Source organism: Heterodontus francisci, chromosome 1 (genome assembly GCF_036365525.1).
Source record: "Heterodontus francisci isolate sHetFra1 chromosome 1, sHetFra1.hap1, whole genome shotgun sequence".
Taxonomy (NCBI): domain Eukaryota; kingdom Metazoa; phylum Chordata; class Chondrichthyes; order Heterodontiformes; family Heterodontidae; genus Heterodontus; species Heterodontus francisci.
The window spans coordinates 280,165,825-280,180,164 of NC_090371.1; the positions used below are offsets into that span (position 1 = coordinate 280,165,825).

The following is a 14,340-nucleotide window of genomic DNA, read 5'->3' on the forward strand; positions in this document are numbered from 1 at the left end:
CATTAACTGATTGCATTTATGGCATATGGATTCTTTAATATGATGACAGCCTTGTTCATTAGCTGAGCACTATCAAATCTTTTTCTTCAAGTCTAACTGGAACCTGTAATGAAACATCCTAACACCCCTCACAGGCTGCTGGCTTTAAACTGGTAAAGGAGTGGGTGATGGCCTTTCATTGACATGATACAATTGGGGCTTTTAGATAGTTCTGGGATACACTGTACAATATCTGAATGACATGTTGAGAGATGCCTTGAAGGTAGAACTAAGATGCCACAAACAAACTGGGAGAAAGACACTCGTCAGAGTAAAACTGGATGCAAACCAGAGCCACAATAGAAAGCGGTATTAGAATGAAGACGAATTCTTTTTTAAGTCTCATGTGTAGGTTTGCTTGATGACAACCGGGGCTCAGTGGTTAGCACCTCTGATTCAGATAATTATGGGTTCAAGCCCTACTCCAGAGACTTGATCATAATATCTAGGCAGCCACTCCCAATGGAGTACTAAGGGAGTGCTGCATTGTCGGAGGTTCCGTTCTTTCTGATGGCGTGTTAAACCGAGGCTTTCTGACTCCAAGACAAAGAGTGCTACCAGTTAATAAATTCTGACACTCTCTTAGATGTGCCTTCCGTTTGCACACATTCCAACTGGTGACAGACCTTGAACTCAGCTCAACTGACAACCAGTCCTAATCACTGTGCACACAGCAGCCCTCCCAGGGAGCGTGGTAACATCAGAAATCAGGGGTGCAGCCATCCACAAATGACTGTTCTTTTATGGAGAAATGAGAGAGAATGGGCATGCCTACTTTACTGTGGGAGATCTCCAAGGCCTGTCTGTCAAAGCTGGATCCAACTGAGGAGAAATATCTTGATGCTTTAGGCAGCATTGTTGAGTGTACGATAATGCGCGTGGGATATGATTTTCACAGCATTACTTTCATCCTGTCAGAACAAGAAGTGCTGATTGTCTCTGCCTAGCAACCACAGTGCTCCCAACCAACAGGAAATCTTAACAAGCCAATTAAGAGAACTTTAAGAGTCACGGCTGTGAGGGACATCATGCTTCCCGCAGTTCACCAATGAGGATACTTGGCCATGCCACACAAGTAGGAACTCTACACACATTTCCTTGTTCTGAAAAGTAGCTCTAAAGCATGAGTTTTAAGGGCTAATATGCAGGGACTCCTACCCTTGGATCCCAGATCAGGTATGATACTCTCCAATCTTACACCTTCAGCTCATCTAAAACTCTGCTGCCTGTATCCTAACTCGTACCAAGTCACCTTCACCCAACACTTCCTGTGCTCGCTGACCTACATTGGATTCCAGTCTGGCAACACCTCGATTTTAAAATTCTCAGCCTTATTTTCAAATCCCTCCATGGTCTCACCCCTCCTTTTCTCTGTAACCTCCTCCAGCCCTACAACCCTCCGAGGTCTCTGCGCTCCTCCAATTCTGGTCTCTTGAGCATCCCCGACTTTAATTTCTCCACCATTGGTTGCCGTGCCTACAGCTGACTAGGCCCTAAGCTCTGCAATTCTCTTCCTAAACCTCTCTGAGTCTCTTACCTCTTCTCCTCAAAACCTACCTCTTTGGCCAAGATTTTAGTCAGCTGTCCTAATAATTCCTAATGTGGCTCCTAGTCAAAATTTATCCTATAATGCTCCTGTGAAGCACCTTGGGATGTTTTACATCATTAAAAGTGCTATATGAATACAAATTGTTGTTAATTAAAGTTAAAGGATGGAAAATGGTGAGCAGCACATGACTGAATTCTGATGGATAAAGTCCTGCGCTGACAGCATAATTACATAAAAACAAAATCACTTTTGAGACGGCTTCTTTTGTGCAGTGCTTACTAAGATGGAGCAGCTCAGTTGCACTTTCTCATTTACTTCTAGGGGTTCCCAGCCCTCCAGGATTGTGCTGGAATCTCTAGGAATTAAAAATTAACCTCCTGGACACGTGCGAGCAAAACCCAGGAGAAAAATCACGGGAGCGTTAAAAAATATTGAGTGTTTATTTTTCAATTTCTTTGAATGTCTTTGCTTATTGGATCTTAAAAACATTGGAGATGTTGAGGGGGGGTGGTGGGTGGGGGAAGGCTGCTTAATTGGGAAGGATGGTTGCAGGTGGGAAGTCATGTGATGAGATCTCCAGGAATATGTCCGACCAGAGTTGGAAACCTGATTATCGGTTGCTAACCCACTTGCAAACACAATGTTACAAAGTAAAATGTCGCCATTTTTCCTCCTGAGCTCCTTCCAACACTCACATGCAATCCGGACATAGGATTTGTGGCTCTTGGTGGTCCCGGCAGAGCTCCACGCGACACACTGGCACCAGTAGTCCTCCGGCCCAAAAAGCTCCTCCACTTGTTGACGGGAAATTTCGATGCTCACCTCCCTGACAATGAGACCTGTCGGTCACAAGAATTGATTCAAGTGATTATTACCCTTTATAGCATTACCGTAGAGTTTAAATTCATGCCTTGAGTGGTATCACAGCACAAACGACACCATCCTTAGTTACGCAAACGGAAACTGACGGCAATTCAATAACCATGCAACGATTTTTCAGAGATAGCCTGAGAAGTTTCCTCGATAAGAAACTGGGCACAATACCAAACCTGAGATCACATTACCGGAGTCATGATAAGAAGATAAGAAATAGGAGCTGGAGTTGGCCATTCGGCCCTTTGAGCCTGCTCCACCATTCAATTAGATCATAGCTACATCAACTTCATCATCCCACACTATCTCCAGTTCCCTCGATTCCCATAGTATCCAAAATCTATCATTGTGAGGGGAGATCACATAAATCAGGCTAGTATTCCCTGGAATATTGAATTATAGAAACTTACAGGACAGGAAGAGGTCATTTAGCCCATTGTACCCATGCTAACTCTTTGAAAGAACAGTCAAGCTTAGTCCCCCCCACATTCTCTTTTTATCCAGAACCCTATAAGTTCGTCATTCTCAAGTACCTGCCAACTCTCTTAAAATTATTTATGGAATCAGCTTCCACTTCCTTTTCAGGTAAAATGTTCCAAATCCCGACAACTCTCTGAGTGAAAAAAATTCTCCTCATCTCCCCTCTAGGTCTTTTGCCACTGTTGTTAAATCTATGGCCTCTAATTATTGACCCACTCACCAGAGGGGACAGCCTTTCTCTATCTACTCTTTCACAATCCCATTTCATCTTGAAAACCTCTGACTGTCTTAAACTCAAACTTTTCTGTTCCATGGAGAACAGTCCTAACTTTTCCAACCTCTCCTCATAACTGAAGTCCCTCATCCCTGGTAATGTCCTGGTAACCCCCCTCTTTTATGGAACGTTGAGGAGTGATTTGATTGAGCTTTTTAGGATTTTGAATGGAATTGGTAGGGTAGATAGAAAGAAACTTTTCTTCTGCTGGTGGACGAAGCTCGGACAAGGGGACAGAACCTTAAAATCAGAGCCAGGCCATTCAGGAGAGAAGTTAGGAAACACTTCTTCATGCAAATGGTGGTAAAGGTGTGGAACTCTCTTCCACAAAAAACAGCAGATGTTAACTCAAATAATAATTTTAGATCTGAGACTGATAGATTTTGCTAGACAAGGATATGGAGCCCAGGCAAGTGGATAGAGTTAAGATGCAGATTAGCTGTGAAGCAGGCTGAAGGGGCTGAATGGCCTATCCCTGGTCCTTTCTTTCTATTCAGTTAACATGACAATTTTTGAAATAACTTAGGCTGGAGTGTGTTACACACAGGATAATGAGTTAGGCACAGTCTATTACCTTTATTAAGGGGTTCACACTTTTGAAATGCATTGAATGGCCTATAGCTGCTGTATCTGCGCAGTAGATACAAACTAAACTCACTACAGAAAGTTAAGTCAGATGATTCCAGTCTAAGTACACTTTTAACAATGTGATAAGTGTTAGTTACTGCCAATCAATCACTTTGGTGCTGAAAATTAACTATTCCAAGTGTGGAGCCTCATTCCTTCAAGTTTTAACTGTTGGAGCATTTAAAAATGTCATTTTTAAAATTTTAAAACTTTTTATTTTTATTTTCTGGCTCTTTTTCTTTCTTTCTCTCTCTCTCTCTCTCTCTGTTAATCCAATCTTTCTTCCCCCCCTCTTTATTTCTCTTTCTGTACCTGACTTGACATTGAATTCACCCACTGTAGTTTACCCTTCCTTCTCAGACTGTTTTTTTCTCATGCCTAATTGGCTATGGAGATATAGTTGCTTATCCTGTTCACTAAGCTCCCAGATATGCACCTCAAGTGCATATCTGCAGGGCTACGGACCAAATACTGGAAAATGGGTTTAGTCAGGGTGGTTCATTTTTCGGCCTGCACAGATGTGATGGGCCAAATGGCCTCTTTCTGTGCCGTAAACTTTCTATGAATCTATGCCCAGTTTCCTTCACTGCAACGTTATCAGCTCACAGTCTCAGCAGCTCACAGTCTCAGCAACTCAGGGCAGCAGAGTGGCGCAGTGGTTAGCACTGCAGCCTCACAGCTCCAGTGATACAGGTTCAATTTTGGATACTGCCTGTGTGGAGTTTGCAAGTTCTCTCTGTGACTGTGTGGGTTTTCACTGGGTGCTCTGGTTTCCTCCCACAGCCAAAGACTTGCAGGTTGATAGGTAAATTGGCCATTATAAATTGCCCCTAGTATAGGGAGGGGATAATGTAGGATTAGTATAAATGGGTGGTTGATGGTCAGCACAGACTCAGTGGGCCAAAGGGCCTGTTTCAGTGCTTTATCTCTAAATAAAAATTAAATAAAATTGCCACACAAGAAATTAAAAAATAAAAATGTGCAAGTCTAACAATGGGGAGATGGTGTTAGATACCCTACAACTGCAAATCAGGTGCCATTATTTATAAGAAATGCAGCCACAAAATATAGGCCTTACCATTTGGAAATAGGTCAATGCTATGGATCCTGTTTTTAAAACATGAATACAATTCTATCAAATAAGACCTGATCTAAACCTTATTTTTCTTGAACGGAAAATTCTTGGGTCCTCAGACGTTTAGCCTGTCCAGTGATGGTGCTGAGGCCCAGGTGTCCGCTTATGCTCAGAAAAAAATCCCACAAGCATAACATTTCGCCTCAAGAACAGATTGGACATGTAGAAGCAAGAAGATTGTACAGAACCTGCCAGATTACAGACCAACTTTTCACAGTAAAGAGCATTTTGTGTTTGATGGTGCTGAGACGAGGATTAGCAGGGGATTATGGGATTAGACTAGCATCTAGCAGCTAATGTGACTTTTATCAACTCAGTTACAAGTGAGGACAGGCACCACTCTCGGGGTGATGTCAGGAAATTTAAAATTCAGGCGACTGGAATGGGATTACAGAGCGATGCTTGTTATATGAATGTTTCCAATTGTATTTCAGAGCTTTCTCTGCCAGCCTTTGAAAATCAAGTCAGTCTCCCCTTTTTAAATTTTCATCCATTTTAATCACCAACACTGGCTCCATTCAGACAGTCCTGTCAGTTTGGCCTCTGTCACTGCTGGCTCCTGTGGTTAGATTGCCCTGTTTCTGCACCATGTATTGAAAGTAAACTGTCACTCCCACAGATGCCCTAGGGTATCACAAACACAGCAGCCGGTTAAAGTGACCAATAAAATATCTGTCCCCGGATCACAGTGGTTGCTTTTTATTTTCTCTTCAGCTTGCAGAATTCCGCTGGCACGTTGAAGATGAGGGGCCATGGGACCATAAGCATAAGATTTTCACTAATAAATCCAATCGGGAATGCAGAAGAAACTTCCTTGCTCAGAGGATGATTAGAATGTTGAACTCACAATTGCATGGAGTAGTTGAGGCAAATAGTATAGATATATTTAAGGGGAAACTGGATAGAGGGAGAAAGAAATAGAAGCATATGCTGATAGGGTTAGATGAAGAGGGGTGGGAGGAGGCTCGTGTGGAGGATAAATGTCAGTATGGATCAGTTGGGCCGAACGGCCTGTTTCTGTGCTCTATGTAATTCCTTGCAGAGCAGGATTTATTGAACAAGATCCGGCAGTTCCTCAGGAATGATGTTTCGGAATGTGACAGCACTCACTCCTTACCTTTCCCCCACATCTCCCCTACCCCCACCAAATGCTGCCAGGAATTGTTGTAATCTGGGTTTAAGACACACACCCTGTTGCTTTGTAACAAATTATCCCAAGATCCTGATATGTGTTAATGGTCTTTCTGTGAATCCCCTTGTTCTATACTGCAGAGTTCTGGTGACTAGCAGCTGCAGCAGAGATAGGGCTACGGCATTACAACTATCAGGAAAGATTAAACAGGCCAGGGCTTTTTCTTCTAGAAAAAATTAAACTGGGAGTAGACCTGATAGTGGTCATTAAAATTATGAAGGGGTTCTATTGGGCAGACGTAGAGAAGACCACAGCGAGGAAACATAAAAAAAGATAGTCACTAATAAATCCAATAGGGAATTCAGGAGAAAGCTCTTTACTCAGAGAGTGGTGAGAATGTGCAACTTGTTATCACAAGGAGCAATTGAGGCAAATAACAACGCTGCATTTAAGGGGAAGCTAGAAAAACACATGAGGGAGAAAGGCATATAACAATCTGTTGATGAGTGAAATGAAGTAAGGTGGGAGGAGCATAAACTCAGAATGATCTGTTTTTGTACTGTAAATGCGATAGAATTTGATATAATAACCCAGATTTTCTACCCCATTCTCACTGCAAGTGAGTCTGCTCTTGTGCCTAAGTTTGCACGATATGGAAACATGAACTATCCTACCATTGGAAAATGAAAGAAAATCCTCTAGGTCTACTTGATATGTGAATGAGATTTGTGTTCACTTTTAACAGAGAGGTAAGTTGCGAAATTGGATTCAATAAATCCAGTGAACGGTGATCGAGCACCAGAAAAAAGGACAACGAAGCTGCAAGTTGTTGTAAAAATCCAACTGGTTCACTAGTGTCCTCTTGAGAAGAGAACCTTCAACCACTACCCTGGTCTGGCCTTCCTGTGTCTCCCGTCCCATACTACTTGTGGACATAGTAACCTGTGAAGTGGCCTTGCAAACCACTCAGCTTTGTAAGAACACCGTCACCACAAGGACTTTAGGGGTTCAAGGAGACATTCTCAGGGCAACTCAGGATGATTAACAACTTGTATTTATATAGCGTTTTTAATGTAATAAAACATCCCAATGTGCTTCACAGGAGCGATACTAAACAAAATTTGACTGCAAGTTACGTGAGGAGATATTAGGGCAGATGACGAAAATCTTGGCCAAAGGACCATGTTTTAAAGAGCGTTTTAAAGGAGGAAAGAGAGATAGTAAGGTGGAGAGATTTAAGGAGTGAATTCTAGAGCTTAGATCCTTGGCACGGCTGCCAATGGTGGAGCGATTAAAATCAGGAATGCCCAAAATTGGAGGAGCGCAAAGATCTCGGAGGTTCGTAGGGCTGGATGAGGTTATAGAGAAAGGGAGGGGACGAGGTCATGGAGAGATTTGAAAACAAGGATGAGAACTTGAATGGCGAGGTGTTGTTTAACCCGAATCAATGTAGGTCAGCAATGGATGAATGGGGCTTGGTGACAATTAAGCCATGGGCAGCTGAGTTTTTAATGATCTTAAGTTTATGGAAGGTGATCAATTGGCCAGGAGTGCTTTACAATAGTCAAGTCCAGAGTTAACAAAAGCACAGATGAGCTGAGGCAGGGGTGGAGTCTGGTGATATTGCAGAGGTGGAAATTGGTGGTCTCAGTGATAGCACAGATTTTTTTTTATTAGTTCGTGGGATATGGGCATCACTGGCTAGGACAGCATTTATTGTCCATCCTTAATTGCCCTTGAGAAGGTGGTGGTGAGCTGCCTTCTTGAACCAATGCAGTCCATGTGGGGTAGGTTCACCCACAGTGCTGTTAGGAAGGGAGTTCCAGGAATTTGACCCAGTGATGGTGAAGGAACAGCGATATAGTTCCAAGTCAGGGTGGTGTGTGACTTGGAGGGGAACTTGCAGGTGACGGTGTTCTCATGCCCTTGTCCTTGTCCTTCTAGTTGGTAGAGGTTGTGGGTTTGGAAGGTGCTGTCGAAGGAGTCTTGGTGCATTGCTCCATTGCATCTTGTAGATGATACACACTGCTGCCACTGTGCGTCGGTGGTTGAGGGAGTGAATGTTTGTGGATGGGGTGCCAAACACGCGGGCTGCTTTGTCTGGATGGTGTTGAGCTTCTTGAGTGTTGGTGGAGCTTCACTCATCCAGGCAAGTGGAGAGTATTCCATCACACTCCTGACTTGTGCCTTATAGATGGTGGACAGGCTTTGGGGAGTCAGGAGGTGAGTGACTTGCCACAGGATTCCTAGCCTCTGACCTGCTCTTGTAGCCACAGTATTTATATGACTACTCCAGTTCAGTTTCTGGTCAATGGTAACCCCCAGGATGTTGATAGTGGGGGATTCAGCGATGGTAATGCCGTTGAATGTCAAGGGGAGATGGTTAGATTCTCTCTTGTTAGAGACGGTTGTTGCCTGGCACTTGTGTGGCGTGAATGTTACTTGCCACTTATCAGCCCAAGCCTGGATATTGTCCAGGTCTTGCTGCATTTCTACACGGACTGCTTCAGTATCTGAGGAGTCACGAATGGTGCTGAACATTGTGCAATCATGAACGAACATCCTCACTTCTGACCTTATGATTGAATGAAGGTCTTTGATGAAGCAGCTGATGAGGTTAGGCCTAGGACACTACCATGAGGAACTCCTGCAGTGATGTCCTGGAGCTGAGATGATTGAGCTCCAGCAACCACAACCATCTCCCTTTGCGTTCGGCACGACTCCAACCAGTGGAGAGTTTCTCCCTGATTCCCACTGACTCAAGTTTTGCTAGGGCTCCTTGTTGCCATACTTGGTCAAATGCTGCCTTGATGTCAAGGGCAGTCACTCTCACCTCACCATTAGAGTTCAGCTCTTTTGTCCATGTTTGAACCAAGGCTGTTGTTACGACCAGCTGAGACAGGGGACTAGGGATTCCCTCTCAGCCTTTGCCTGGTTTAACCGTAACAGGGTTTAATATTAGAAACACCATGTTTTATAGCTCCCCCCTCAGTGAATCCTTGTTCACTGCTTTCCAACTGTAGGCAAAGAAATCAGACATCTTAGATCTAAACAAGAAAGGTGGCAGTTTACTCATCTTAAACTCTAATTTGGTTAACGACTACAAATATGCAACGCGACCACACTAGCATGCATACGTGATAAACACACACATAGACGGAGACAGAAAATGTAGAAAGAATAAAGGGGAAACATTTGAGGCAATATCTGGTAGTTATTTATGGTCCTATGAATTCAAAGAACAAAGAACAAAGAACAGTACAGCACAGGAACAGGCCATTCGGCCGTCCAAGCCTGCGCCAATCTTGATGCCTGCCTGAACTAAAACCTTCTGCACTTCCGGGGACCGTATCCCTCTATTCCCATCCTATTCATGTATTTGTCAAGATGCCTCTTAAACGTCGCTATCGTACCTGCTTCCACCACCTCCCCCGGCAGCAAGTTCCAGACACTCACCACCCTCTGTGTAAAGAATTTGCCTCGCACATCCCCTCTAAACTTTGCTCCTCTCACCTTAAACCTATGTCCCCTAGTAACTGACTCTTCCACCCTGGGAAAAAACCTCTGACTATCCACTCTGTCCATGCCGCTCATAACTTTGTAAACCTCTATCATGTCGCCCCTCCACCTCCGTCGTTCCAGTGAAAACAATCCGAGTTTATCCAACCTCTCCTCATAGCTAATGCCCTCCAGACCAGGCAACATCCTGGTAAACCTCTTCTGTACCCTCTCCAAAGCCTCCACGTCCTTCTGGTAGTGTGGCGACCAGAATTGCACGCAATATTCTAAATGTGGCCTAACTAAAGTTCTATACAGCTGCAGCATGACTTGCCAATTTTTATACTCTATGCCCCGACCGATGAAGGCAAGCATGCCGTATGCCTTCTTGACTACCTTATCCACCTGCGTTGCCACTTTCAGTGACCTGTGGACCTGTACGCCCAGATCTCTCTGCCTGTCAATACTCCTAAGGGTTCTGCCATTTACTGTATACTTCCCACCTGTATTAGACCTTCCAAAATGCATTACATCACATTTGTCCGGATTAAACTCCATCTGCCATTTCTCCGCCCACGTCTCCAACCAATCTATATCCTGCTGTATCCTCTGACAATCCACATCAATATCCGCAACTCCACCAACCTTTGTGTCGTCCGCAAACTTACTAATCAGTCCAGCTACATTTTCCTCAATGTGGAGTCTTTGGTTGCTGGCAAATCTTGCTGTTTGTTGGGGCCCAGTGCATGCTTTAACTTGTTTCGAAGTAGGAGCCTTCTCTCTCTTGAGGTTTAAGCAACTTCAATGGGTTCGGAAGTTTGTGAGAAAGCGAGAGAGAGCCAGCCAGGAGAGAGGTTCTCCTGTTCCAGGTTCAGTTGCAATCTGCAGTCTGACTTCAAACAGTCCTGTGTCTAGTTCATGAAGCCTGAACCAGCTGGTTAGTCATGTGACCAGCTGGTTTAACCACTCTTGGATTCGTAGATTCCAAAGCTCTCGGTGGGGGGAGGGGGTGTACTGCTGTCTCTTACCCCAAGATGTGGATCACCATTGCCCAGCCCAATATCTGTTCATTGAATCAGTGAGCAATTCTTTTGTCTCTCCAAGCATTGTCTCTTAGCATGCAAATGTCTTCCAGCCAAGTGTCTGGTGATCTCTTTAAACAAGTCATTTCTTCTCTCCAGCAACAGTTTAAAATTAATGTTCATATGACAAAATTAATATGCCTCATTCTTGGCAGGTGGGGGTCTTCATCACACTATAATGAGGTCAGCAACTGAGTTGCCCTGGCAGAATACAAACTGTGTGTCACTGAGCAGGTTATTGCTAAACAAGTGCCACTTGATAGCACTGTCGATGACACCTTCCATCACTTTACTGATGATTGAGAGTAGACTGATGGGGCGGTAATTGGCCAAGTTGGATTTGTCTTGCTTTTTGTGTACAGGCCATACCTGGGTAATTTTCCACATTGCTGGGGAGATGCCAGTGTTGTAGCTGTACTAGAACAGCTCTGCTAGGGGGCGCATCTAGTTCTGGAGCATAGGTCATCAGTACTATTGCCAGAATGTTGTCAGGGCCAATAGCCTTTGCAGTATCCAGTGCCTTCAGTCATTTCTTGATATAGAGTCATAGAGAGATATAGCACTGAAACAGGCCCTTCAGCCCACTGAGTCTGTGCTGACCATCAACCATCCATTTATACTAACCCTACATTAATCCCATATTCCCTACCACATCCCCACTTTCCCACCACCTACCTACACTAGGGGCCATTTACAATGGCCAATTTACCTATCAGCCTGCAAGTCTTTGGCTGTGGGAGGAAACTGGAGCACCCAACGGAAACCCACACGGTCACAGGGAGAACTTGCAAACTCCACACAGGCACTACCCAGAACCAAACCCGGGTCACTGGAGCTTTGAGGCTGCGGTACTAACCACTGCACCACTGAATTAATCAAATTGGCTGAAGACTGGCATCTGTGATGCTGGCGACTTCAGGAGGAGGCCAAGGTGGATCATTCACTCGGCACTTTTGGCTGAAGATTGTTGCAAATGCTTCAGCCTTATCTTTCACTCAGATGTGCTGGGCTTCCCAATTATTGAGGATGGGGATATTTGTGGAGCCACATCCTCCTGTGGTCGGAAACGCATCTCAAATGTGGTCGGATGCTCATTTAAGGCTCAAATACAACACCAAGTTCGCCTTAACTGTAGCCATATCAGTCTCACCCAAAGAATAAAAAAAAAATGTTTTTTATGCACTTCAAGATGAGGGTAGTTAGTACTGGAAAACAGATCATTTTCCAGTCCAGTGTTGAGTGTTCTCAGGTCCCAGTATGGCATTGTTGGATACACATTAGAAATTCTTTTGGCTCGTAATGTGCACCAACCTGAACTCCAAAAGATTTGGTCCCCTCGTCTATTACTATACCAATGTGATGTTTTATCACTTAACATACTTAGGAACATCTCCAAAGTGAAATTGCTAATTTAACATCAGTTGTGTGCTCACCAGAAAATAGAATGAACATTCAAACTAATTTCACATACAATCCTTCCAGCCAACAAAACAGAGAAGACTTTCATGCTATCATTCTGGGCTGGATTGATGTACAATAACTGGCTGGGAGCACACGAATGCACAGCATTAAATTTCACATGTACACTGACGGCACCCAGCTCTACCTCACCACCACCTCTCTCGACTCCTCCATTGTTGCTAGATTAACAGACTGCTAATCTGACATCCAGTACCGGATGAACAGAAAATTCTTCCAATTAAACACTGGGAAGACTGAAGCCATTGTCTTCAGTCCCCGCTTCAAACTCTGTTCTTTAGATACTAACACTGTCTCTCTCCCTGGCAACTGTCTGAGACTAAACCAGACTTCGCAACCTTGGTGTCATATTTGACCCTGAGATGAGCTTTCAACCACATATTGATGCCATCACAAGGACTGTCTATTTCCACCTCCGTGACATCGCCCAACTCCACTTCTGCGTCAGCTCATCTGCTGCTGAAACCCTCATCCGTGCCTTTGTTATCTCTAGACTTGACTATTCCAACACACTCCTGGCTGGTCTCTCACATTCTATCCTCCATAAACTTGAGGTCATCCATCTCCTTACACGAACCAAGTCCTGTTCCCCTATCACCCCTGTGCTCGCTGACCTACATTGGCTCCCGGTCAAGCAAAGTCTTGATTTTAAAATTCTCATCCTTATTTTCAAATCCCTTCATGGTCTGATCCCTCCCTATCTCTGTAATCTCCTGCAGCTGCACAACCCTCTGGAAATATGCGCTTACCTAATTCTGGCCTCTTGATCATTCCCAAATTTAAATCACTCCACCATCGGTGGCTACGCCTCCTGCTGCCTAGGACCCCAAGCTCTGGATACCCTCTCTACACTGCTCTGCCTCTCTACCTCACTATCCTCCTTTAAGGCTCTCATTAAAACCTACCTTTTTGACCAAACCTTTGGCCATGTACCTTAATATTGCCTTATGTGTCTCAATGCCTAACTTTACTTTTGTGAAGCATCTTGGAATGTTTTATTATGTTCAAGGCTGTATATAAATATAGGTTGTTAAAGGTTAGTGTTGATCTCAAGGTGGAACAATTGCAAAATTCACCCTGCGGTGTGATGGATACGCAAAATATGTCTTTTCTGGAAGAAAAACTCATGCTTTTTAATCACAATTTTCAAAGAGAGGACTATGGGTTGCTTTCATCTCTAGGATTTGAGTTAGGAACATAAGAATAGGAGGAGGCGATTCAGATCTTTATCTTAAGTACGTCTATGCACCTTAGTTCTGTAACCCTTAATACTCTTGCCTAACAGAAATCTACCATTCTCAGTTTTGAAAATTTCAATTGGATTCCAACCTCAACAGCTTTTTGAGGGAGAAAGTTCCAAATTTCCACTCCACTTGTGTGATGAAGTGCTTCCTGACATCACCCTTGAATGGTCTAGCTCTAATTTTAAGGTTATGCCTTGTTCTAGATTTCCCCATCAGGGAAAATAAATTCTCCCAACCCTAACAAATTCTTTGATCATCTTGAGCACCTCAATTAGATCACCCCTTAATCTTCCGTACTCAGGGGAATACAAGCCTGGTCTCTGCAACCTGTCCATAATTTAACCCTTTCAGTTGAGCTTAGCCCAAATGTCTCACATGTGAAAATATGACTTTTATACCTACTCTTTTTGTCTTCAAAAGAGTATGATAAATTTCTGCACAGCAAGGATGGCATTAAGATGGTTCAGTCACAAGTGTTCAGTCTTCTTTTAATTTTTTCTTGGGATGTGAGCGTTGCTGGCAAGACCAGCATTTATTGCCCTTGAGAAGGTGGTGGTGAGCCACCTTCTTGAACCGCTGCAGTCCATGTGATGTAGGTACACCTACAGTGCTGTTAGGGAAGGAGTTCCAGGATTTTGACTCAGTGACAGTGAAGTAGATTAGATTAGATTAGAGATACAGCACTGAAACAGGCCCTTCGGCCCACCGAGTCTGTGCCGACCATCAACCACCCATTTATACTAATCCTACACTAATCCCATATTCCTACCAAACATCCCCACCTGTTCCTATATTTCCCTACCACCTACCTATACTAGTGACAATTTATAATGGCCAATTTACCTATCAACCTGCAAGTCTTTTGGCTTGTGGGAGGAAACCGGAGCACCCGGAGAAAACCCACGCAGACACAAGGAGAACTTGCAAA

At 44.0% G+C, this 14,340-nt stretch overlaps 1 protein-coding gene across 3 annotated transcripts in view; it reads right to left on the reverse strand.

Moving 5' to 3' along the window:
• Positions 1–14,340, reverse strand: part of LOC137360996 (netrin receptor UNC5C-like) — a 347,807-nt gene that overhangs the window by 91,301 nt on the left and 242,166 nt on the right. For all 3 annotated transcript variants that reach the window (XM_068026123.1, XM_068026050.1, XM_068026077.1), the window contains exon 3: positions 2,284–2,427. In XM_068026123.1, coding sequence (XP_067882224.1) covers positions 2,284–2,427 — 144 coding nt within the window. The remainder of the gene's footprint in view (positions 1–2,283; positions 2,428–14,340) is intronic.